Source organism: Rattus norvegicus, chromosome 2 (assembly GCF_036323735.1).
Source record: "Rattus norvegicus strain BN/NHsdMcwi chromosome 2, GRCr8, whole genome shotgun sequence".
NCBI lineage: Eukaryota > Metazoa > Chordata > Mammalia > Rodentia > Muridae > Rattus > Rattus norvegicus.
In genome coordinates this window covers 224,773,869-224,801,250 of record NC_086020.1, presented here as the reverse complement: position 1 = coordinate 224,801,250, position 27,382 = coordinate 224,773,869, and the positions used below count along the sequence as shown (strand labels likewise).

Below are 27,382 nucleotides of genomic sequence, written 5' to 3'. Positions count from 1 at the left end.
CCAGCAAAAACACTAGTGCACTTGGCTAATTTTCCTTTCCAAGGCTATTGACTGTAAAGAGAATTGGCTTTTGCAGATTAAGAGAAATTCGAGGTTGGCGTCCTTTTCTTAAACGTGACCTCTTTGTTTCCATTTTAATGTGTCCCTAGAAGTTTCCTGCGAGTACGTCAGCAAGCTTCGCGCTGATTTTAATCACCCTGTCCTTCTGTTCCCAGGCTTTAGACATTCTGGCCCTCACGCACTTTAGAGTATTACTCCAAGCTTAACCTACTCTTGTTTTCTGGAAGGGAGCAGTGTTATAAATAAAAACAGACTACCAGCTGAAAGCAGCTGAGACTCCTGTTACAGGGTTGAAGAGCTGGTTCCCAGGAAGAATTGGTCAACTGAATGAGCTGGAGACAGAAGAAAACCTTCGAAGTGACTAATTGAAAATTTAGCACTTGAATACCCACCCCCCCAAAAAAAACTCTCTTATTAATCCTCAATAACATAAGACTTTGCTTCTCAGTGAATCACCCCATCTCTGTGCCTTCCTGTCTTACTCATTAACTCTCTGTGGTGACTGATATAGAGCCCACACCTGCAATCCTAGCACTCAGAAGGCTAAAGCAAGTTTCAGTCCAATCAGGGATACCCTGGGGTACCTTGCCATCTATACACTCACTCACACAGAGGGAAAGGGAGAGAGAAAAAGACAAAACTACACTGTGTCTGGCCTCTGTCCTGACCACCCTACAGAAAGCTACAAACAAAGGGGTATGCATATGAGGTGCGTGCTTCTTGGTATTTGTTTATTCTGAATTTCTAATTTAAGGATTCAGATGGCTCTCCCTCGAGAATTTTCCCTCCTCATCCATACCATTACTCTTTCTTCATTTTCTTCCTACATCTCAGACCTTCGGTCTTCAGCCTTTTCAACTTCCCTTCTCCCATCTTCTTAAAAGTTGAAGCCAGTCCAATTTCAGATCCGGATGCCTCACTAAAGCTTAGGCTCCATCATAGCGTAGAATAAGAAAGGCAGAGGAGCCGGAATGCCTGGGCAGAGTGAGTAAGGACGGGGAAACGGATGGGAGCGAGGGAGAAAGCTTACCTGTGTTTTCAGAGGGTGCTTAGGAACTGTGTTTGCTGTACATAACGCTTCTATGAAAACAAGGAAAGAATCAATGTTTAGCCTTGCACGGTGGCACTTGTCTGCAACTCTACCACTCAAGAGGTGAAGACAAGAGGACTAACATAGGTTCAAGGCCATCGTGGACTGCACACCTGTCTCAAAAGAAAAATAGAGAAAAATAAATAATTGATTCAATCTGGCATAGTGGTACACAGACTATAATCTGAGCAGTCAGGAGATAGAGCCATGAGGATTGGGAGTTTAGAGTCATTCTCAGATATATCACAAGTTCAAGGCCAGCCTAGGCTACATGAAACTCTCTTAAGACAAAACCCATAAAAAAATGACTAATGATATAGTGGTGGAGCACTCGCCTAGAGTATACAAGGCTCTGGATTCCATATCCAGCTCCCTAGAAATAAGTAAGTAGCAGTAAATGCTGTGCTGGGTGGTAGCACGCACCTTCAATCCCAGCACTTAGGAGGTAGAGGCAGTCAGAACTCTGTGAGTATAAAGCCAACCTGGTCTACAAGTCAAGTTTCAGGACGGCCAAAGCTACACAAAGAAATTCTGTCTCTAAGATAGATAGATAGATAGATAGATAGATAGATAGATAGATAGATAGATAGATAGATAGATAGATAAATGAATGCCTGGTCTGCAAAATGAGTTTCTGAACAGCTGAGGCTGCACGGAGAAACTCTGTCGAAAGAAAGAAAGAAAGAAAGAAAGAAAGAAAGAAAGAAAGAAAGAAGGAAGGAAGGAAGGAAGGAAGGAAGGAAGGAAGGAAGGAAGGAAAGACGCAAACAACAAACAAATGAGCTAGAGATGTAGCACAGCTGGAATACTTGTCTAGCATTCCCAAAGCTCTTGGTTCAAGACCCAGCACCAGGTAAAAGCATGTTCAGTGGTACAGGCCTATGTCATAATCTTTATTTTTATCCTTACTAAAGAGGTGAAAGCATGAGATCCTGAAGGTCAAGCTGATCTGTAGCTTGAGTTCAAGGTCATGCTAGGTTGCCTCAGATCCTGCCTCAAAAAGAAAGGTTTTATGGGAGAGTAGCCATTATTTTCTTGAGAATTTCAGACAGGCTATTTCTCCAAAGGCCGGGCTAGACTGGAAGAAATGATGCTACAGCGATACTCATTTCCTCTACATTAGTGGTGAGGACAAATTCCACAAAGGTAGAAACAGGGCTGTAACAGTTACTAGTCAAAGCAACGCGGAAGTGGATTACTACAGAGCCAGCAGGACACCGTACTACAGAATTCTTAGAGGAAACATAACCACTGACTGCAGACAAAGTCAAGCGCTAGAAAACAGAAAGCAGACATCAGCCTCCACAGTTAAAAATCCGCAATCTCCCACCAGTCATAAGACCTGAGACAGTGTCAACTACTGAAGAGGGGAGCATCTCCTTCTAAAGGACACATTCTATACACACTACTGCAATAAATACATGTACTAACACTTCCCCAAATTCATTATGGAAAAGTGTAGGCTTTGATATTTCAAAACCTACTTCAATAAGGGTTCTTAACCCTTTACCCTCCCTGCTAGCCCACCACCCACCAGAGATAGTAGGAAGAAAAGGTTAATAGGACAAGAGTGTAGGCCTGTTTAGATATTGTTCTTTTGAGTGATTCCAATTGTCAGGATATCAGCAGTGCAGTTCACATGAATCAGTAGTGAAGGCTTAAACTGCTTGCAAGTACAATTCACGAATCACTAATGGCATTTCAATCCAGAAGAAACCACAAGGCTCTGCCCATCGGCCCAAGTCTGTGGAAGTGACAAGAAGCCACAGGAATGTCATGAGAAGCTCTTTGGTCATAACTAAGGCTAAAGTGACAGATGTAGCTTGTATCCTGGCCAGACTGCCTCACAATGAAACCATAGACTAAATCTGCCATTTTCTCTGTCCTTGTGTGTATAACTGGGACAGCCATACTTTACAGCTAGCAGACACTCAAGAGGGTCCTCAGTTGAAAGGGAGGCTTTGAACCCAGGTGGGGAGCACACACCTGTAATGTCAGCACTTGGCACTCAGACAGGAGGATTGTTGCCACTTCAAAGCCAGCCTGGCTTATTAAGATCCTTTCTCAAAAGCACACAAAAATAAGCAAGGCCTGGTGGCACACACCTGTAATCTCAGCACTCGGGGGCTAAGGCAGAAGGATCATAACAAGTTGGAGGATAGCCTGGGCTACAAAGCCAAAATTTCTCTTACTAATAAACAACGACATAAATAAATACCATTGAAAGTTAGGTTCTGGTTTTAACTTTCATATACATATTTGTAAAAGTATCTTTTACTTGCCTGGTGTCATTGTTATCTTGGAGGCTCACTGCCTTAGTCTACTAACCTAGGCCTAGTCCTGGAATCCTCTAGCCTCCATACAAGCTAATCCAAGTAGAATGTTCCCAGCCTCTGAGACTTACTGCTGGATGTGCTCATTTTTTCTAGTTCTTTCTGAACACTATTGGTTGGTTCAACCCAGATGTTGTGACTCAAGCTCTTCCCCATGCTGACTGATTCAAACTGGTTTCTCTTGACTTCTGAGTGAATTGCTCTCCTTGGCCTTACACTAACTTTGAAAATATGTTCTAACCTTCTGGCCCCTTCTTGTTCTCTGTGTCATTCTATCTCCACCTGTGTCTAGCTTCTTAGCTCATCAACCTATCCCTATAAAACTGTGCCAGTAAAAACTGTTTCTTCCTCCTTCTCCTCCTCCCCTTCCTCCTTCTCCCCTTCCTCCTCCTCCTCCTCCTCCACCTCCTCCTCCTCTCTCTCTCTCTCTCTCTCTCTCTCTCTCTCTCTCTCTCTCTCTCCTGCTCTCTTAAGTAGCTTCCCTTCTTCTTCTGGTGAGAGTTGAGCATATGCTATCCTGTCATGTCTTTCTTTGATTCGTTGCTTTGCCTGTCGCTCAATTAGACATCACTTTCAAACATGGGTGCTTCCTTCTACAAACTACCTTTACCTTCATTGTTCGGAATTAAAAGTGTGTGCTAAGGATGTGTCCATATTCCAGCCAGAAGGATTAAAGGTGTGTGCTAGGAGCTGAGTCATACCACAACTCACAATGTTTTTTCATTAAATAACACAATATCAGGGTTCACAGTGTGATTCAATATCCTGCAACAGGAATATATTATATATTAAGCATATTTCTCCCCCATACAGAGTTCCTCTGACTTTTCTAACCGCACTCCTGTTTGTCTCTTTGTCCTGCTAGATGCTCATAGTTTCCTTCAGCTCACACTGGTTGTGTCTCCTTTAATGTCCATTTTGGTTCACATATCCATAGGACCCTTTCTAGACTGCTGCTATCCATCCAGCATGCCACACAGACTCAGAAGAATAACAATTTCTTAACATACAAATACAGATACCAGCCCCTGACTCAAGGAACACCAACTAACCAACTATAGGATCAAGGGGGACTGTGTTGCCCTTAGTTACCCCACCTTAATGCAGCAGGAAGTAGCCAGAACTGACATCAGTGTCATAATCCCTTGGGCTTTACCTTCCTCTAACCCCGGTTCCATAAAGCTGTTTCATTTCATGTAAGCAAAAAGGGCTGCGATATCAGATCACAGATACTGCTTCTGTAGAGGGAATTATCCATCTATCTTCTCTCCCACCCCAGAGACAGCAGGCAGGCTCCCAGCTATAACTATCAGAAAAGTTAAAGCACAGAAAAAAGTGCAGCCATAGCCCTAGCGTCTCACTGCCCTAACCTAAAGCAACATTTTTCCTCTTATATCCTGCCTTTTCTAAGCGACCAGAACATAGCGGCTTTGAGACACATTATTCACCCTGTAATAAGGCCTTAGCTCTAGTCAAAGATTCTCTTCCCTTTACAAGTAAGAAATGTCTTTTGTTCTGCTGGGTCATTGGATCTCCTATCCCAGCCATGGATGGCCAGTATTACTAAAGGATACTTCACCTGAAATATTTCTCAGTGTTCTCCTGTCAAACCCGAAAAGAATCATTCTTTATTATGGAAAACAGGCTTTTCACTTCCTTGGCGAAGTTTACGCCAAGATATTTGTTTGAGCTCTTGTGAAGAGGGTTGCTTCCTTGGTTTCTTTCTCAGTACGGTGGCCCTTGGTGTACATGAAAGCTACTGATTGTATATGTTCATTCACATGTAACCTACCACTTTGCTGAAAGCCTTTAACCCAAGTGGTTCTCAACCTTCATAATGCCACAACCCTTTAATACAGTTCCTCACGTGTGGTGGCCCTCCCAACCATAAAATTGCTTTCTTCTTTATGAAGTTGCTATTTCATACTGTAATTTTGCTAAGTTGAATGGTAATATAAATATCTATGCTTCCAATGGCTTTAGATGACCCCTGTGGAAGGATTGTTGGATCCCCCAAAGGTACCGAGACCTACAGGTTGAGGACACTGGATTAACACTTCTTGGAGTTTTCCCAATGGAATCTGTAGGGGCTCTTATATAGAAGCTTATCATCTGCAAATAAGAATGCTCTGGCATCTTCCTTTTCTAGTTATATTCCTTATTTTTGCTTTTATTGCTGAGTTGTTCTAGCTGAGACTTCTAGCACCAAATTGAGTAAGTGTGGAGAAAGTGGACACCACTTATACTGGTGCTCACGGAAAGGGCATTTAAACTAAGCCAAGCTGTTTAATTTGAAGCAATATCACACTCTTAACACAAAGAAGAGGCAGGCGCTGTGGCCCTCATCATGTAGCTAACATTTTATAAAGGTTGGGTTCCATAAAGCTACCAAGTGGAAGACTTAACTGTATGTGTGCATCTGGTGTATATGTTTACATAACCGACCACACCCCTTGATAAAGTGGCACATACTTACAGCTGTAAATGGGCTGAGAACTGCCATCTGGAACTCCCATCAATAGTGGTATTCAAATGTTGGGCATGGTTACACATACCTTAAATCACAGCACTCAAGAGGCAGGGATAGGTGGGTTTCCATGAGTTCAAGGCCAGCCTGATTTGCATAGTAAGCTTCAGGCTGCCAAAACTATACAGTGAGACCTTCTCTCAATAGTAACAACAACAACAACAATAATAATAATAATAATAATAATAATAAACATTCAAAGCAATTCAAATGTATATGGAAAGAATAACAGTATACACTCACTGCCTTTACCCAAGACTATGGTATTTCTCCTGTTTTCTGTCAACATTATGCTAGTCTTCTATGTCGAAGACCTTGGAATGAACCACAAGTGGTGAGTAGTTACGTTGACATAATAAGACCACCTGTTCAGTAATTCAGACATTAAAGAAACCTACAAAGGCTTGGGGCTTGCTGCATATTTAAAGGCATGTGCATTCAGTTTGGTTTGCTTGAGTATGGTTTCATGTTACCCAGGCTGGCTTCAATTCACCATGTCGCTGAGAACAGTCTTGAGCTCCTGATGTCCTGATGCTCTGCCTCCAGTCTTTCTCCATTAAAATATACTGGTGATGAAAACCAGGATGCTGTACACGCTAGATAAGCATTCTACCAATGGGGTGACATCCATGGCCTGTGTGTGTGTGTGTGTGTGTGTGTGTGTGTGTGTGTGTGTGTGTGTGTGTGTGTCTGTGTGTGTGTATATACTCAGCTTTGTGTTGAGAGTGTGATATTGCTTCAAATTAAATAGCTTGACTTAGTTGAAAATGCCCTTTCCATGAAAACCAGTTTAAGTGGAGTCCCCTTTCTCCAGACTTATTCAATTTAGTACTAGAAGTCTCAACCAGAACAACTCAGCAATAACAAAAATAAGGAATATAACTAGAAAAGGAAGATGCCAGAGCATTCTTATTTGCAGATACAAGCTTCTGTATAAGAACCCCTACAGATTCCACTGGAAAACTCCAAGAACTGTTAAACCAGTGTTCTCAACCTGTAGGTCTCGATACCTTTGGGGGATCCAACAATCCTTCCACAGGGGTCAGCTGTGGAGGCCCAAGGTTAAATTTAGATATCTCCCTCTAGTACTCTCCACCTATTTTTTAAGCAGGTTTTCTTCACTGAGCTTGAAGCTAGACTAGCTGGCCAGCGAGTTCCCAGAATCCTACTGTCTCTGCCTCCCGACTTGGCCATTCAGAGCCAGAGCCACAAGCTTATGTCTACACACTCAGTCGGTTAGGGAATCCAAACTCTGGTCTTCACACTTACATGACAGTCACTTCACTCACTGAGCCAGCTCCCTAGAACCTCTTTTAGGGATGATTAAGGAAGCAATGATCTGACACATTGTGACAACCCCTTGTGTGTTGCATAATGGGGGATAGGACCACTATGCCTGGTACACATGCCACTGAGAGAATGTGACACTTGGTTGCTGGGGAAGAAGCTCTCTGTCCACGCTCTACACACCTTGACCCTTTTCATTTCTAGGGGCAGAGCCCTGAATTCCTATTTTTATTTTCTTAAGATTTTATTTACTTTTACATTGTGTACATGGGTGTTTTGCCGGTCTGTGTAAATATGCACCACATGTATGCATGGTGCCACCAAGGTAAGAAGAGGACATTGGATCCCCTGGAACTGGAGTTTCAGACCATTGTGAGCCACCACGTGGGTGCTTGGACTGGAACCCAAATTCTTTGGCAGAGCAGCCACTAATCTTTACCCCTAAACCAATTCTCTAGGTCCTAGAGTCCTGAATTCTATTCTTTCTGGTCCCTGGATTACAGAGAAAGCCAAAATTACCAGGTAGGTAACACCTCCCAAGACTAACCTTCAAACTAGTAACTAAAAACAATTGTTAACCGTCCCTTAACCCTACGCTGGGGTAAATTCTAAGAGCTATGTCTCACAAACTTTGTAAGACTTCTTCAATGGAAATGTGTCTAAGTTACCTACCCTGATTATTTGTTTGACCTTTATGAGATACAACTCCCAGAGTTTTCAGACAGTGCACAGGTGTGAACATCTGTGTTTAAAGAAGAAAAAAACTTTCAAATGTCAATTCAATGAACTAAACTTCTGTCTGAAATTAGCAAAGGTGGCCAGAGTAATGTTTAGTGGTTAAGAGCACCAGCAGGACCTGAGTTTGGTTCTCAGCACCCACATCAAGTGGCTGCCAATTGCCTGTAACTCCAACTCCAGGGTGTGAAATGCCCTTTCCCACCTCATAAGATGATAAAATCACATCCAGAAACCCAGATACAGAAAGAGACACATACTTTTTTTTTCTATTTTTTTTTTCCGGAGCTGGGGATCAAACCCAGGGCCTTGCGCTTGCTAGGCAAGCGCTCTACCACTGAGCCAAATCCCCAACCCCATACTTTTTTTTATTATAAAATAAAACCCAGTGTAATGTCACATGCATTTGAGAAGCAGAGGCGGGGTTGGGGATTTAGCTCAGCGGTAGAGCACTTGCCTAGCAAGCGCAAGGCCCTGGGTTCGGTCCCCAGTTCCGAAAAAAAAAAAATTTGAGAAGCAGAGGCATGTGGGTCTCTGTGAGTCCGAGGTCAGCCAGGTCTGCATTGCTAGCTCCAGCCTATCTAACAAATGTATTGCATCTCAAAAAATTATGAAGTAAAACATGAATATAAAATACACATTTAATAATAACACTTTTATTTTTTTAATTAAAATATCATCCCCCCTTCATTTTTCCCTTTCTACCATTTCCAAAAATCCCCTCTTTGCTCCCTCTCAAATCCATGGCTTCTTTCTTAATTGTTATTATTATATATGTATAAATGCACAGGTATATAAATATAGCCTTGGGAGTCCACGTAGTGTTGCTTGTACGTATACAAATGATTTGGGGGATGACCACTTAGAATCGGCTAACAAATTAAGGGCTTATCCATGAGGATGACTAAATCCCCCTCCCTGAGCAGTCTTTAGTTGCCTGTAGTCTTTGTCTAGGGTAGAGCCTCATGGAATTTTCCCCACTTTACAATGCCTTGTTTATTGGTATTGTTAGTGTTCAGGTCATCCTTAGACAGTCACAGTACTGAGGCATGGCAGGAGGGCTTCCCCATCGTTTCCAGAAGACTTGATTTCACAGCAGTCTTCCTGTTCCTCAAGCTCTTGCTATCTTTTTGCTCTCTCTTCTTGTGTGTCCCCTGAGCCTTTTCTTAATAAAGAAACTAGAAATAATAACAATAATAATAATAATAATAATAATAATAGGGCAGATGCCTGGTTTATATAAACTTATGCTGGGACTTTGGATACAATAAACTAGCTTTGCCTAGTTAATAATAATAATAATAATAATAATAATAATAATAATAATAATAATATGACAGGTGTGGTAGTACACAGCTGTAATCCCACCACTTGATGGGTGGAATTAGAAGAATCAGGCATTCTCAAACTGAGTTTGAGGTCACCCTGGGCTACAAGAGATCTAGAAGACAGAGGAGGATCAGGAGGAGGAAAGGGGGAAGAAGCAAAGGAGAAGGAAGTGGGCAGAGGAAATTGGAAAACAAAACAGCACATTAAATCCAAAATTAAATAGAAACACATATAATGGAGACCAGGAAAACAGTATTTAAAAAATGATCAGTAAAACTAGAAAAACTTTTACTTTGAAGAAAAAGGAATGACTAGGCTGGGGAATGGAAGAGAAACTGTAGCTAGCAACCTCTGAGAAATAAAAAGCAGTTAAATGGGCGACCATGAACAAATGTGGAACAACCAGGCAGACAACTTTCATGACCTCTCTTGATTCTGAAAACCATAAGGTTCTTAATTAATTGTTCAGTGCAAAAATGGAACTGCTCTGTGACCGAGTTAATGCCTATGTGTTTATAAAGAACGAGATATGAACAGGCAAAAATGTGCACATCTGTTTTCACAGTAGCTTCATTTACAGGAATCGGCGTGGAAACAACTCTGATGCCTACCAATGAGTGATATAAAACAGTGTATATCCATGTCAGAGAATACTCCCCAGTAAAAAGAAACAGAGTGGGAATGCTGTCGTATGCCTGTAACGAAGAGTGAGTAGCTCAAGGTCATCCTGGGCTACCTGAGATCCTGTCTGAAAAAAAAGACAAACTGAAAAGAAAAACGAGGAAAGGATGTGTAATATATATCACAAAGTGCAGGAGCCTGGAAAACACTACCCTGGGTACAAGTAGCAAATAAGAAAAGGGAAAATGCAACATTATTACATTACTTATTGTTACAGTGTGCTGGTGTGGCCATCCTAGTCCATGCACAGAGAAGGAGCCATTAAGTGTTTGTCAAGGACTGGTCTGGGCAGCTGAGGCCAACAGGCATCAAGTTTCCTTCGGGTACTGAAAACATTCTAAAGTTAGAGTACAGTGACCTCATGTCATGCCGCTTACCAGCGAGCTTCACAAATAGCCCGCTGTGTCTTTGCCATCTTCTCTCCCCTCTTCTTTTGCTTTGATCCTCCCATGCCTTGTGCTTCTTGCCTTCCTGCTCTACAAGCTCAGACCCAGGCACAGCAAACCCTGCTCTGTTCCCTGTGTCCTCACATCAGAAGCATACGGAGCAACATGAGCTAGTGTCTTTCTCTGGGCCCACCAAACCAGTCCCAATTACTCCTGCAGTCACACCTGTAGATACGGCCCTCTGGAGCAAGGAACACACATCTTCACTAGGTCCATGGGGAGATTTAGATGGTAAAAAGTATTCTAATCAACTTGCACTGTGGCAAAAATCTTTCTAGGGGGGCTGGGGATTTAGCTCAGTGATAGAGCGCTTACCTAGGAAGCGCAAGGCCCTGGGTTCGGTCCCCAGCTCCGAAAAAAAAAAAAAAAAAGAACCAAAAATCTTTCTAGGACAAACAGAAGCGTCTGAGATATTGTGGACTTTAAACATCAGCTAAACTTTAACCCATTGTCAGGCCAAGCCTGCCTGATAACTTAGATCACACTCTTGATCAAAAAGTCTATTTTCTATTATTTACTTGGTTACAGACTGTATTTGAGTCTATTCTAATGACCTTTTAAATTACTTTATAACAATAGCTACATTGTTTTACTTTAATGAAAACCAGACTAAATTCATCATAGATAAGGCATGTAGTTTAATGTTTTCTGTTGGTAAAGGAAACTATTGGCTACAGATATCCGGTTTCTAGCACACTCGTATGGCTTCCCCTACATAGAGCAATAAGCTTTTTTTGGTGGAGCAATAAGCTTTTTTGTGGATGATATAACCTGCAGGAAGCCATCTTGAGAGTTCACATTGGCAGAAGAAAGCCATATGGAACAACTGATGGTACTGTAAGGGAAATTTCCGGTGGTTGTCTCACCAAAATTGTCATCCTCTTAGAGCATAGTCCCTGGTGACTCTGGGAAATTGCCAGTTAGAGGCACAGTTCAGTTTAGTGTGGCTAGTCTATTCATTAACTGGGCACCAATAAAGAAACCATTTTCCCAAAAGACTGACATCCGTGTCAGTCTTAAGATCAAACAAAGGCTGCAGAGATGGCTCAGAGGTCAGGAACACTTGCTGCTCTCTCAGGGGACCCGGGTTGAGACTCCAGAGCCCTGGTAATTCTCAGCTGTCTGTCAGTCCAGTTCCAGTGGATCTGATAACCTCTTTAGACATCTGTGGGCACCAGGTATGTATATGGTATGTATACACACATGCAGATAAAACACTCATATAGATAAATACATCTATAAGAGATTATTCCACAATGGTCAAAACACATCCCTTAAAGTTTTCAGCCCTCTCTGACACTTGATAAATTTAGAGGGTGTGGCTGGGGTGTGGCTCACTGCAGAGTGAGGACTTGAGTGTGAACATTGGCACCACAAAAGTAACCAATCGATTAAAAAACAGAAAATGTACTATAGGGGCTTGAGAGATGGCTCAGTGGTTAAGAGTTCTGACTGTTCTTCCCAAAGTCCTAAGTTCAAATCCCAGCAACCACGTGGTGGCTCACAACCATCTGTAATGAGATTTGAAGCTCTCTTTTGGTGTCTGAGGACAGCTACAGTGTACTTATATATAGTAAATAAATAAATCTTCTAAAAGAAAAAGGAAGATGTACTATAATCCTGTGTTTCCTTGCTTTCATTTGTAAAATGAGGACAGTAACTGTCTATCACATCTGGTGGTACTGAGAAGAGTAATTGGTTTATTACTTGAAGTAACTAGAACCTTGAAAAGAGCAATTCCGACTCAGCGTCCTCAACACTGGGAGTCCAGAAATGTGCCGTGTGCCTGCCTACAACTGTCCCTTTAAATCAACCAGAGGACGCCATTGTTCCTGAGATTGTAACCGGCTCTCTCACGTCTTACATCTTTGCTATCACGCATTTTGAAGACCTTCACCATGTCTTCTTCTCTTACATGTCTATTTCTTTGAGAAAACAAAAATGTTAACTGAAGTTCAAGGAGCGTTAAAGGACAAATCTAGGCTAAGAATTCAGATGTTGAGTCCCTTAAATTTTCTCGGTTCCCAACTAGTTATGCCCTTAGGTGATTTAACCCCAGGTTCCACACCCGAAAACAGAGGAAATAAGCCCCGCCCCCTCTCTCTGGCCCTCCTCGCTTGAACTTCCTCTCCAATGAGCCAATCCTAAAGCGACTGGATGACAACAGTTTTCAACAGGTGTATTGACTTACATGTTACGTACATGTCCTGCCCCTAGAGGCCTTGCAGGTGTGGCTGCTGTGTCACACGTGCAGCAGTAGGTGGCAGAGAGGAGAGAGGCTACGTCTACGCTCCGTGTTCTGACCTACGAATATCTGAATTATCAGTAGCTTAACATACCCTGAAAAAAAATCAAGCCTACCATACCCACCAGTCCAGTGCCAGAGGACCCGGACAAGGAGATAGCCTGAGATGACCACCAGTCCAGCACCCATTCAGGCCTACAGCGGTAAACCATGTCTGAGATTATCCCTGCCCAGCGCCATAATACACCAAAGGCGCATAGCATTTCTGAAACCACTCCTGGGATGACCCCAGACACTCAGAGACTCCAGGCACCACTAAAAGAAGCAAGTAAGTGGCAAACAAATGGAAGAGAAAGAGAAACAGAAGGATGTGTACAATGAAGAGAGGCAGAACGGGAGACTTGAGGGTAGTAAGAACAGGCTGGTGTGAGTAGCTAGTGATGCCACTTGGGACCATGAGGGGGTCCTGATCTGTGCTGCCTCCAGGGGCCATGTCTGGGTTTGTGGTAGTGCAGCAACAGGGGTCTGTTGACACCAACAGCCAGGCAGACATCCCTAGTCTAGGCTGCTGCCTAGGGACATGTTGATGTCTGAAGGTTGTGCAGAACCCGCCCCACCCTCATCTGGGCATCATGGGAGAGTTGGCCCTGGAGGCAGAAGAGCAGGCGAGCTGACCCCACCCCTAGCCAGCTTCAGTACTCTGGAGATCGGGACCTTGACATTGCAGGAGTTGTTGGTGAGCTGACCCTAAGGACATGAGCGTGGGAGATCTGACCCTACCACTTCTCTCCTCTGAGGTGGCATAGAGAAATGAGAGAGGTATGCCCTTCTCCTCCCTTACCACCTTCAGCAGGCAGGAGACACAGCCCTGGGGTCATAAGAGCAGGAGAACTGGCCCTACTCCTCACCAGAGGAAGCACTCAAGAGGGCGGGCCCTGAACCTTGCCTGGGCAGCACAGTAGGAGATGTTTCTGAGGATGTGAGCATGAGATTGCTGGCCCCACCACTTGTCAGCTGTGTGGAGATATGGGTGAGGGAGAGATGCCTCGCCTCACCCCATGCTGCCTATGCCTAAGGCAGGCAGAAGAGCTGGCCCTGGTGTGGGGGTTGTAGGTGAGCCAGCCTGAGGCTGTGAATGCAGAAGAGCCCTGCCTCTTGCTTGTTGGGTGAGGGCACAGATGAGGGAGTGATACCCTCCTCCTCTCCTCATTCCTCACCACCTACAGCAGGCAGGCGGGAAAGCTGGCTCTGGGGTCCTGAGAGTTGAAGAACTGGCCCCTCACCAGCTGCAACCCTTGGAAGAGTGACCCTGCACCTTGTCTGGGCAGCAGGGTAGAGCTGGCCCTGGTTTCAGGGGTTGCTGGAGAGTTAGCCCTGTGAGTGAGAGTAGGAGAGCCACTGGGCTGACCAAGTCCAGGGCTTTGAGTTGGCCCACCCCAACTCCTACCCATCAATAAACTGCTGGAGTGCATGAAGAGGCTAGTCCTACAGATCCAAAACTACGGGATCTCCCTGACACAGCAACAACAGGACAGCTGAGAAGAATCCCAGTGAGGATCCAGTATATTGGTAGAGCAACAGAAGCTGAGGCCTTGTCCCTTTGAGGGTACTCACATCAATGAACATCTGCAAGCAGATAAGTATACACAAAAGGGTGTACTGTGGGACACACTATGACACACTACAGCTTCCATAAGAGGCTTTTTTTTTCTCTGTTGTGGGGAGGTGGCAAAGGTGGAGGGGTGGATGAATGGGTTATTGGGGTACCTGATGTGAGACTCACAAAGAACCAATAAAAAGTTAAAATGTGTTAAATTCTTTGTACTTCTTTTTAAGGATTTATTTAGTTTTATTTTTATGTTTATGAGTGTTTTGCTTATGTGTGTGTTTCTGTGTGTGTGTCTGTGTATGTGTCTGTGTGTGTGTGTCTGTGTGTGTCTGTGTGTCTATGTGTGTGTGTGTGTGTGTGTGTGTGTGTCTCACTTACTTAGTGCACACAGAAGCCAAAGGGAGGCATTGGATCCCCTGCACCTGGCACTGCAGATGGCTGTGAGCTGCCATGTGGGTACTAGGAACCAAACCTTAGTCTTCTGCAAGAGCAGCCAGTGCTGTTGACTGAGGGGCCATCTCCCTAACCCCATCTTTTTACTTCGTTTAAGCCTCAAACTCAAGGTCTCTGTCAAACAAGCTAATCAGACCCCAAGACTATTGAGCCAAGAATCCGCTAAAATGCATTTTTATCACAAATTCAAGGACATGTAATTAACCTCTTTTTGAAAAAATACACTGATTTTTCTGGCTCAGAGGTTGAGAGCTCTTGCTGCTCTTGTAAAAGATCCAGGTTCATTTTCCATCACCCACATGGCAGCCCTCGACCCTCTGTAATTCCCGTTTCATGGGTCTGACACTTTCTTCTCATCTTTACAGACAACAGGTACCCATGTAGTACACAGTCATACATGTAGGCAAAACACCCATGCAGATAAAATAACGCTAAAAATTGGTTTTTTAAGATATACTAGCACTAGTCATCTGAAAATAAGAATTTCAGATAAAACCTACCCAAAGCAAAGAAAACCTGAGTGATGAAATGCAAGTCACACCCTTGAGGGAGACCTGGGGTGTCACCTTGGAACATGCTTGTGAAATCAGAGTTATCGTTGAGTGAAATTTATCACAGAAAAGCAAAGCACTAGACTCAGAAAAGTGACCACAAGCAACAAGCCAATTGTAATGTTTAAACATTTTCCCAAAATGATTTATCGTTATTTGAAATGCATGAGTGTTTTTTTCTGCATATGTATATCATGAGCCAAGTGACTGCAGAGGCCAGAAGGGGACATGCATTCTCCCAGTGCTGGAGTAGCAGGTGGCTGTGAACAGCCCTGAGGGTGTTGAGGCCTGATCTCTCATCCTCCTCAGGAGCAACAAGGACTCTTAACTGCTGAGCCATCTCTCCAGCTGCTTTTTTTTTTTTCAGATTTGATGTGAGATTTATTATTGAACATGATTTGATAGGGTATAGGAGAGCACTGTGGAAGCCTTCAGGAACGCAGGGCTCTCCACTTGTCCAGAGGACCACGACTGGGGATATATTTGACACCACAGCCATCAGGAATGAGCCGCTTCTCAGCAACCATGTCTTCAAATTCATCTGCATTGAACTTGGTGAAACCCCATTTCTTTGAGATGTGGATCTTCTGGCAGCCAGGGAACTTGAACTTGGCCCTGCGCAGAGCCTCAATCACATGTTCCTTATTCTGCAGCTTGGTTCGGATAGACATGATGACTTGGCCAATGTGAACCCTGGCTACTATGCCCTGGGGCTTCCCAAAGGCACCACGCATACCTGTCTGGAGCCTAGATCAGGGACAGCAATTATTATCAGACACTTGATTATTCAACTGCCAGAAAACTGTTTCCAAGTTCCCTTGAGGTAACTCATATAGACAATAGGCTACATACACTACCAAGGAGGCTGCTGTTTGCAACCATTGCACTCTCCAGCTGCTTTTAAGACAGTTAATTATCTCAAGAAAACAGGCAAGAGTCTACAGAGGAGGAAAAATGTTGAAGGGGAAAAGAAGGCACTTGATCCATGTGGGGACAGCCTCGCTCGATCTCCAGCACCCAAGCTCCAGCCTCGCTCGATCTCCAGCACCCAAGCTCCAGCCTCGCTCGATCTCCAGCACCCAAGCTCCATCCGAGGAAACCAAGGAGAAATGTCAAAGCATGTGTCGTGAACAGCAAAGCAAGACTGCAATAGCTGTTCTTCGTTAAAGAAACCTCAAATGAATGAATGCACAGGCCTTTCTGGAAACCTGGACTGTAATAACTTTGTGATTTGGGAAGAATTGGGGAAATCTGGGTGTGGGTTATAAACAACAGTATTGTGGTTTTGTGTATTATATACCGTGTGTGTGTGTGTGTGTGTGTGTGTATGTATGTATGTATTATATGTAATAGGAATTATTGTTTAATGATATTTAAGGACCAGTAAAGTCCTAGGATGTTTGAGGTCACTGTCAACTAATTGAGAAAGAAATCATATTGTAATAAAAGACAAAGCGAATCAATCCAAACACTGATAATTGATGATGTTAGTGATGTAAGTTCACAAGCAATGTTGTGAACAATGTCTTGGCATTCAGCTGTAATTTTGAAGTTTTACAACTAAACTTTTAGGGCCGGAGGGATGACCTGGTAGCTAAGAGTGTTTCTGCTCTTCCAGGGGAAGAGAACTTGGGTCCCAGCACCTATGTCAGGTACTGTAACCACCTGTAACACTAGGTCTGGGGGATCTAAGTCCTCTTCTGGCTTCTTCTGGCACATATACCCATGGCATGCATTCATACACACACACACACACACACACACACACACACACACACACACATACACACCATGTAAAATACTTTTTTAAAAAGCTGAATAAATTTTCCCAAAGTGAAACCTCTCACTATGAATGGCAGCGTGGCCCTGAAGTCCCAGCACTTAAAACAGTGAGGCAGGAGGATGGCGAGTTCCTAGGCAGTCTGAGCCACAAACTGAGACTCTGTCCCACAAGAAAATAATATATTCACATAGGTTTTCAATAAGTACGTTGTGCTGGGCATGGTGTATATGCCTTTAATTCCACACTCAGGAGGCAGAAGCAGGTGGATCTATGTATTCAAGGCTAGCCTGGTTTACATAGCATGTTTAGGCCAGCCAGGGCTAGATGGTGAGACCCTGTTTCAAACAAACAGTAAAGAAGGTGTTTGCAGGCAAACATTTAAAAATCCCCAACTGTGTAGCACAGCAAGTTTTCAGAAATGCTCCACCTTTGTCCATCCTCCTTTGCCAGAGAGAAAAAAGACACGGTTTTTTAAACCCCTATACTAATTATCGATGGATTCTGCAAATAAGAACACAAGATCTCTGGAGGTTAGTGTTATTCTTCTAATCAGAACCACAGGGGCTCTCTCCTGCGCGTGTGGACGGGAGCAGTTGCGCTGTGGTATCTGTTGGGTAACACTGAGAGTCAAAAATAGGAAGCTCTAGGTGCAAATTAAGCTTGTGGTTTAAAAAAAGAAAAAGAAAAGAAAAAGTCTAAAAATTTTTTTTGAAGTAAGCTAGCCCAGGGGAATTTCGTTCCTCAATTGAGGCAGCTGTGAGATCTCTTGAGGGGAGAGAAGAGGAGATAATGAGACAGATACAGCCATTCGCATCATGCGTCTTAGGCAGATATGGTGGACAATTGCCTGATGGGTAGTCTGTCTCTAAAAAGAGAAGTAAGATGAGTGTGTGTGCTTCTCCAATAGTCTAAAAGGTGTGAAACCATTTTTAACTGTGATGGTTAGCACTGGAGGCAGTGGGCTTCGCTGTGACATTTTCACTCATGGGTCCCACATGGGCCACCCCTTAATTCCCTCTGCTCCCTCTTCTACTTTCTGCTGTCCTCTGGCTCCTAAATAGTCCCCCTGCTGCCTTCATGTCTTTCACATGTGTATGTTCTGTGGAAGGCGTTCTCCCATGGGAGAGTATGTCTGTTTCTCACCCCGCCCACCTCCATAACGTCTCATTCCTACCTCCCTCTCCCTAAGTCATCTTCCACACACACGGTCCCCCTCAGCTTTAATAGCACATATATCTGGGGGGATGGAAACCTTCAAAATGAGCCTTCCCTTAAGGAAAGAATTTCTGTCCATGAGAAGTCATTTACTATTGCATTAAGTTTAAAATGACGACGAATACTGGTCAACAATGACAAAAAGAAATAGCGAGGCCAGGGGCTATTGCTTAACTCGCAGAAAGTGATGGGTATGGCAAGCTACACGGGACAGAAGTGGGAGGAAAGGAGGAAGGAAGAAAGAGAGGATGAGTTATATACAACAAGACAGGCATTCCAAGCCACTTATGCAACGGAAAGAAAATGCTCAATAATAAGGAAATGCATATTACTGCTGCTGTCTGCAAACCAATAGTCAACGCGCGCAATCCTTCTCAAACTCCCACACTGGCTAAAAAGAGGAAATGCCCTGCGAGCCACAGCTATGCTTCGACTCTACCTTGGGAAGGTTAAGTACGGTAGAAGGCGCAGCGCAGTGCTGGCTGGTGGCCCACTTGCTATCCCAGCCAGCAGAGTTGCGGGCAAACAGTTGGACATTGTGCAGCAAAGTTTACCGCACTGAAAATAACTTTTGAAGGCTCAAACGCAAGCTCTCTCTTTACCTCTCTTCCATATGAAGCGCATCAAAGTACATTAAAACTGTATAAGCCCTCAGTTTCATTTAGTACAGAAACATGTTTCCAAGGAATGACGGGCAATAAGCTTTGAGGTTAGAAAACTGCTTATACAATTTGAGGCGAGCAGTTATTTTCGGTCTGTGTCGTTATCATGCTTCCATTTATAGTTGTTCTTTAATAATCATTACTTTTAGAAGAGCCACGTTTTACGGGCTGGTGGGGGAGGGGGGAGGGCGGGGCTAGATTGAGGGCTGGAGCATTATGCAAATTTGAGGCAGAATCTCTTGCATCTTCTAGCTGTGGGTATCCCCGTGTCGAATTTCTTAGTAACTCTCTGTACCTCTGACTCCCCATATGCAAAACAAATACAAGAAGCACGCCCGTTCTTTGAGGTGCCGCTTCTCTGGATTAGCATGAAGATTAGATGAGTCAGTGTGTGTGACATGCGGGCAGTCACATAGGTGACCGGCGGGGACCACTGCCGGCTCTCTTTAATAGTCTTTATTTTTCAGTACTGCGGACCGTGCTTCGCATAAGCAGGCATACTCTACAGACACCTCGCATAAAGTCTATAGACACTGAACTACATCCATATCCCGTTCTCTTTAATCTCCACTTTCACACAACCAAGGGTTGGCTCTAGGGGTGGCTAAATTAAGACCTATCGTTGTATATCGTAGCACTTGGTTTTCAATGTAGACTTATTTCTGTGTAACCGGAGAATTCAGTGGGTAGCATTCCTTGACGACACCTTCAATGCCTGGTTCGATGGCTGTGTAACATAGTATACTAAACAACCCATTAAATAGTAGGGTTTTGCGAATTTTCCCAGGAAAACCAGGCAAACTTATAATCAGATAATGTGCTACTGTGAGTCCTTTAGCTCGCACAGGATTGAAGATTACATTTGGAGCCTAATCTAGATGTCTCCGCAGTTTAAAGCTTGGCTGCTCTTGCAGAGGACCACAGTTCTGCTGCCAGCAGCCCTGTGACAGCTCCTAATCTGTAACCCCACTTTCCAGGAGACCTGAGGCCCTCTTCTGACCAGGCATGAGTGTGGTACATACTCACGCAAAGGCAAGCACCCCTACACATAAAAATAAGATAAAACTTAAAAAACTGAAGTTATCACTTCCTTCACATCTCTTACCCACTCTCCTAAAATTCAAATTTGGGAGTTGGAGAGATGGCTCAGTGGTTAAGAGCAGTGACCTCTTGCTCTTCCAGAGAACCAAGATTCAATGCCCAGCACCCACACGGTAATTCACAACCATCTCTAACCAGGTTCCGAAATTCAAATTTGGGTTGCACCAAGGGACTTTCAGACATCCCAAGCAATTATTTCTCTTTGCTTCTGTATAGAAGCTAACTGTATAATCATTAATACTAATCCAAATTTTTCAGGGGCATTGATTTAGCTTTCTAACACACACATGATCAGAAGAGGAAGTGGAGTTGAACAAGATCAGGAAGTCGGAGGTGAGAAAATTTTTTTAGAATAAGAAAAAAAATTCAGAAAGAAAAACCAGTCTAAAGATGGCAGTTGAGTTTTACTGGCCAAGCAGCCACGGGCATTTGTGATAAAGAGGTCTGTAGTCAGTGTGGTCCCAGGAGGCCCCGTTTTGTCTTCAAGTAGCTTACACATCATGTCATTTAGGAAAAGCTATTCAGGGCTGGAGAGAAGGCTCACCAGTTAAAAGCACTTGCTGCCTTTCCAGAGTACCTGGGCTCAGCCCTGATCGCAACTGTAGGTAACTCCAGGTACCTAAAATCTGATACCTTTTTCCGCAAGCACCAGAAACATGTGTGGTGCCTAGACATACATGTAGGCAAAACACTCATACATCTAAAATAAAATAAATCTAAAAAGATGCTTTAAAAAGAAATGAACAGATACATATAGTTGCCCAATTAAACTAATAAATTCTATGAAATGGGCTCATGGCAAAGTACCATTCTTTACTTTCCTCTTTATGACTATTGCTATTGTTGTTGTTGTTGTTTTGGTTTTTTGTTTGTTTTGTTTTTTCAAGGGTTTCTCTGTGTAGCCCTGCCTGTCCTGGAACTCACTCTGTGGACCAGGCTGGCCTTGAACTCATAGAGATTCACCTGTCTCTTCCTCCCATAAGCTCCCCAGTCTTTAAAAAGTTCATTCTGTCAAGTAGTAGTTTGGTTCTCATTTGTTCTACCAATAATAGCAAAGGTCTTGAACTTTCAACAATGAATTAACTGGAAGAAGAGACTATCACCTTTAAACACATGACACTCCTCTCTCTCTCTCCTTTCCTTCCTCCCTCTCTCTCTCCATCTCTCATGCTAAGGATGAAACCCATGCTTGGCAAGTCTCTACAATTAGCTAAATCCCAGAATGCCCTGGGTCTTATTTCTCACCATTTACCAAGGTTATCTTCTCTTACCCAGGTCACCTTTTTCTCATCCTTACATAAGCCTCTCTGTCTTTTTGTCCTGACCTCCCCCAACCCCACCCCTCTCTACCAAGCACCCAGGACTTGTGTTGTGTTCATTCTGTGTAGAGTTCAAGCTTTAGAAAGGTAAAATCAGTCCTTTTTCTAGAAAAACATTTTCATTCCTGAAAGATCTGCCTTGACTGGACTCAGGAAAATGGCTTCTGGAACACATTGTCTTGAACACATACCCTTTCCATTTTACATTACACCATTGATGGAGCAACAGAGCCAAGTGGCTTTTACTCGCTCTGCTGTATAAATTTAAAATGTTATTTTACTAGTTGCTTATTTACTTGTTGACACAGAGGATAGAACTCGGTCCTGATGCGTACTTAGAAAGTTCTTTACTCATAAACCACACCCCCAGATCATGAGCGACTTCTTAGGGGCTGGAGAGATGGCTAGGAGATTAAGATCACTGGATGCTCCTCCAGAGAACTCAGGTTCAAATCCAGCAGCCACATGTTGGTTCACAACCATCTGTAATGCTAATCTCCACGGATCTAACTCCCTTTCCTGCCATCTACAGATGCCAGGAGTGTGTGTGGTGCAGAAACATACCTGCAAGCAAAGCATCTATACATGCAGAATTAATTAAGTTAATTAATTAAAATTTTAAAATCTTTCCCAATTACCTCCTTTATGTTTTATATGTTTGTGGAAGGCAGACTGTACTATGTCCATGATGTATGTGCACATATGTGTATACATTCATGTGTCTGAGACACATGCATGCCACACAGTTTGTGACAAATCAGAGGACAACTTTCAGAAATCAGTCCCCTTTTTCCACTGAAGTTCCAGGATTGAACCGGGGTACTCAGGCTTGCACAGCAAGCTGAGCCATCTCACTAGCGAAACTTTAAAGAAAGTTAAAGTTCTATTTATCTCTATCAAATAATTGAATCGTGATTTAATTTATTTATAATTCTCTAATCACTTTTTTCAGGAAATAGAGATGAATGTTCTAGTGGGCTAAGTTAGGAGACTTGTTGTTATGGACACAAATGACTGAACAAGCATGGACAAAAAATAGTTTGGCAAGATGGCTCAATAGGCCAGGGTGCCTGCTGTCATCCCTGACAACCTAAGTTCAAGCCCAGAATTCAAATGCTATTAGAAGAAAGCCTGCTGCTGCTAGGTGTCCTGTGACTTCCATAGGCAAGTGCATTCTGTGCACAAATGCACAAACACAAATAAATGCCAAGTAGATAGATGATAGGTAGGTAGGTAGATAGATAAGTAGATAGATAGATAGATAGATAGATAGATAGATAGATAGATAGAAGATAGATAGATGATAGATGGTAGATAGATGATTGATAGATGGATAATAGATGATAGATAATAGATAGATAGAAAGATGATAGATGATAGATGATAGATAGATACATACATACATACAAACATACATACATACATACGTATATACATACATAGATGGATAGGTAGACAGACAGATGGATGGATAGACAGGCAGATAGGTAGATACATAGATGGATAAGTACATAGATAGATGATAGATACATACATAGATACATATATACATACACAGATACATACATAAATAGGTAGATACATAGATAATAAATAGATAGACAGACAGATAGATAATAGGAAGAGTGCTATAGAGATACAGAAATAATTACATAAATGATAGATAATATAAAAATTTTAAGTTGATTGTTCATTTCAAAATTACTTTCCTTCTAAAAGAACCAACAAGTGTACTAATAAAAAATAAAAGGTTAGTGTTAATAAACTATTATATTAATAGATTTTTAATAATAATAGCATCAGTCTGTCCTAGGTTCAATAGTTTTTCTTCAATTTGTCTCTTGTCTGTTTTAGTTTTCTGTTTGTTTTTAAGGAAGAGGAGCTTCACTACATGTCAACTGAGGCTGATTTCCTTGGGAGAAGTGGCTGCTGTCTACGTCCTGATCTCTCTGGTCAGATGAACAGTGTGGCTTTGGCTGGTGGCAGGATGACACCAGTTTGGTTTCCAGAATCTTAGTCTTTTGTCATTTTTATTTAACAAATCCCTCCTGTAGCTCTATCATGATGCAAGCTGACCTCGCCAAGGTGAACAGCGACAGTCATAAGATTAAGATGCAGAGGACACTAAAAGCCAGAACCTGCTCTCTTGGGATCTTCTGTCATATTTCAAAATTACGAAGCCAGAAGACCACCTGGGACGAGTGGTGACATTAAGGTGTCTTCCTAATTATGCCACACCTCGCCAAGAGATAAACTCTGTTCTTACTTTCTTTAAATCTAATCTGTCTGTGTCAGAGACTCTGTGGACTGGGACAAAAAGTGGCTCGTAACTAAGGTTGGACTTCAGCAGTCTCTGGGTTATCCCCCCGCCCCTCTTTGTCAAAATGTTCTTACTGAGAAATGCACTGCCAGGTGAGAAGTACACTCAGAATGCACAGAGGAAGCCATGTCTAGAGGGTTTGGCAGAGAATTCTGGGAGAAATTCTGGCCTTCTCCATGTGGGGACACAGAGGTGCCACATGTGAGGGAAGAGTTCTTGAAATTTCTATCCTGCACATGCCAGTGAACGACACCAGCCAGGGCCAAGGCAAGCAGAACCAGCTAGCTGAACTGTACCTGATTCCTGGCCTCGTGCACGGAACCGTGAGCAAGCAGAATGTTGTTCGAAAGCAGCACGTTCTGAGGTGATTTGTCATGCAGCAGTAGTCCAACAAGATGACGGGTGGGCAGTCGCTTTCTCCTCTATTACCCATGCGGTCTCCCTACTATGGTGAAAGTTGATGTTATTATGCAGGCGAAGGCACCCAAGATAAAACGAGGCCTGTCATTGGACAAGAAGGAAGGGAGGCAGGAACAGAGGTTTTAGAAGGGAGGAAGAGGAGGAGAGAGAGCCAGAGAGGAGGAGCTGGGAGATCATAGATATAGGTTATTATGACTAGTTTTAAGGGACGGGTGTGTACAGGATTTTGTGTTGTCTAAATAGACAAATTATATCTTTATCAGTTGGATCAGAGGTTATTGCGTGGCGTGTTCTTTCATGTGGTGACTTAATCGAGTCCACAGTAAGAGAGCTGTGAGATAGGCGGTCTCTCTATGAGACTGGTGTGGCAGCGACCTGCCTTGGAAACTAGATGGGTAGAGAGATTACTGCCGGGCTCAGAGAGTAGCCATCGGCAGTGTGAGATTGGGATATAGTTTAGCAGGTGAGACACTTTGCTGACTGAGATGAAAATACCCCGCAGATGCCTTATGGCCCTATGGTGTCAGCACTAGCACAGGATAAAAGCTTACCAACTTCATTTTTACTGCAACACTATGGGGTCTGTCTTCCTTGTTCATTCTCATCTAGCCTTTACAAAGAAATTCTCCCAGAAATTCTCTGCCAAAACTCTGAAAGGAAAAGACTAACTAGATTAACTCTTTGCTGTCTGTCCTGAACATTTCATGGTTCAACCCTATTCATTGAATTAAATAACTGTCCAGTTAAAAATGCCTGTTAAAGGCTGGAGAGATGGCTCAGTGGTTAAGAGCACTAACTGCTCTTCCAGAGGTCCTGAGTTCAAATCCCAGCAACCCACATTGTGGCTCACAACAATTTGTAATAAGATCTGACCCCAGGTCCTAGAAACAAGGACCGGGTTGAAAGATTAAAAGGTAGTGGAAGGTAATGCTTCTCAGTTCTATCTAGAGCAAACCTGACTCATGTCAGAGTGCAGGCTTTTTAGGGATGGAGAAAGCTAGGTGTGTGGGACAGGCCATAATCCCAGCTGCTCTGGAAGCTGATGAAAGAGAATCACAAGTTTGGGGTCAGCATACTGAACTTAGTGAGATCCTGTTTCAAAAAAAGTGGGTTTTTTTCCTTCTTTATTCAATCCAAGGATGTAGTTCACTGGTAGAATGTTTTTCTAGCATGTGTGAAGCCCTTGGTTCAATTCCTTTTATTAAAAAAAGGAATAAAAAAATTAAATGAAGATAGATATTTAGGGCTAGTTTGTGGCTTTTTGGTAAAGCTAGCACACAGAAGACCCAGGGTTTGATTTTCAGCACCACAGAGAAAACAAAGAAAGGAAGGAAGGGAAGGAGGGAGGGAGGGAAGGAGGAAAGGAAAAGAAAAGACAAAAAGGGGGTGTCAGGCATAGTGCTTCATACCTATAATTAATATAGCTAAATATTGGAGACAGGAGAGTCATAAGTTCAAGGTCAACTTCAGTCACATAGTGACTTGGAATCATCCTGGGCTACAGGAGATCCAGTGTTTGTTTATTTGTTTGTTTGTTTGTTTGTTTGTTTCTTGCTTGCTTGCTTGCTTGAGGCAGAGTATCATATGTAACCCTGGCTGGATAGAAATCCTCTATGTAGACCAGGCCAGCCTCTAACTCAGTGATCCACCCATCTCTGCCTCCTGAATACTAGGATTAAAGAAATGTGCCACCAAGATCAACAAGACCCTGTGTTTAAAAAGGAAGGAGATGGAGAAGGTGTAGGTGAGGAGGAAGCAGGAGGAGGCAAGCAGACAAGTGAGAAAGATAGAGATGCAGATGAAATGAAGAAGCTGGGCATAGTAGCACAGGCCTGCGATTCCCACTCTGCGAGGACGGGGCAGGAGGACAAGGAGTGTGAAGCCTGCCTAAGATACATAGCACATCTCAACATCTCAAGTCTCTCTCTCTCTCTCTCTCTCTCTCTCTCTCTCTCTCTCTCTCTCTCCCTCCCTTCTTCCTTATATATATATATATATATATATATATATATATATATATATCAAAAGTAGTAAAAATACATATAAATATTACATATATATAATAGTAAGATGTCACAGATCAGGTGACACTGTGGCAGCAGAGAGGTTCATGGCAAAGCCCATGCTTGAATCCAAGCATGGCTGCTAGCTAATTCTAAATCATGAAAACTGAGTTTCCCTTCATGGTGTCTGTGTCTGTGTCTGTATGTGTGTGTGTGTGTGTGTGTGTGTGTGTGTATCTGTGTGTGTGTGTCTGTGTCTGTGTGTCTGTGTGTGTGTGTATGTCTGTGTCTGTATGTGTGTGTGTGTCTGTGTGTGTGTGTCTGTGTGTCTGTGTGTGTCTGTGTGTGTGTATGTCTGTGTCTGTGTGTGTGGTGTGTGTGTGTGTCTGTGTGTGTGTCTGTGTCTGTGTGTGTGTGTCTGTGTGTGTGTGTGGTGTGTGTCTGTGTCTGTGTGTGTGGTGTGTGTGTGTGTGTCTGTGTGTGTGTGGTGTGTGTGTGTCTATGTCTGTGTGTGTGTGGTGTGTGTGTGTGTCTGTGTGTGTGTGGTGTGTGTCTGTGTCTGTGTGTGTGGTGTGTGTGTGTGTCTGTGTGTGTGGTGTGTGTGTGTGTCTGTGTGTGTGTGGTGTGTGTGTGTGTGTCTGTGTGTGTGTCTGTGTGTGTGTATGCCTGTGTCTGTGTGTGTGGTGTGTGTGTGTGTGTCTATGTCTGTGTGTGTGTGGTGTGTGTGTGTCTGTGTGTGTGTGTGGTGTGTGTCTGTGTCTGTGTGTGTGTGGTATGTGTGTTTGTCTGTGTGTGTGTGTGGTGTGTGTCTGTGTCTGTGTGTGTGTGGTGTGTGTGTGTGTCTGTGTGTGTGTGGTGTGTGTGTGTGTCTATGTCTGTGTGTGTGTGTGTCTATGTCTGTGTGTGTGTCTATGTCTGTGTGTGTGTCTATGTCTGTGTGTGTGGTGTGTGTGTGTCTGTGTGTGTATGTGTGTGTGTCTGTGTCTGTGTCTGTGTATGTGTATGTGCATGCGTGCTTTTTGTTTTGTTTTACTTTGTGTTAGTGTTTTGTCTTCTTGATTTTGCTTTTTATTTTGTTTTGGCCTTTACTTTGTGTTCTTCTGTTGATTTCCTTTTGGAGGAAAGAGAGAACATGAATTTGAGTGGGTGGGAAGGTGTAGAGGATTGATGAGGTGATAGGAGAAAGAAAAGAATATTAAAATTTATTCTGTGG

General features: G+C 43.2%; 1 protein-coding gene, 1 non-coding gene and 1 pseudogene across 2 annotated transcripts; 1 reads left to right on the top strand and 2 right to left on the bottom strand.

Annotated features, from left to right (window-relative positions):
• The first annotated feature begins 12,694 nt into the window (after positions 1–12,694).
• LOC120101282 (small nucleolar RNA SNORA17) lies at positions 12,695–12,826 on the top strand. The gene has a single exon (XR_005501656.1). It is a non-coding gene; the product is annotated as a small nucleolar RNA SNORA17 (small nucleolar RNA).
• Positions 12,827–15,698: 2,872 nt separating this feature from the next.
• On the bottom strand, positions 15,699–16,147 carry Rpl10l4 (ribosomal protein L10 like 4). The gene has a single exon (XM_006233349.5). The coding sequence runs from the start codon at positions 16,078–16,080 to the stop codon at positions 15,778–15,780; it is 303 nt and encodes a 100-aa protein (XP_006233411.1). The 5' UTR covers positions 16,081–16,147; the 3' UTR covers positions 15,699–15,777.
• On the bottom strand, positions 16,147–16,268 carry LOC120101230 (small nucleolar RNA SNORA70; annotated as a pseudogene).
• Between the last annotated feature and the right edge of the window lie 11,114 nt (positions 16,269–27,382).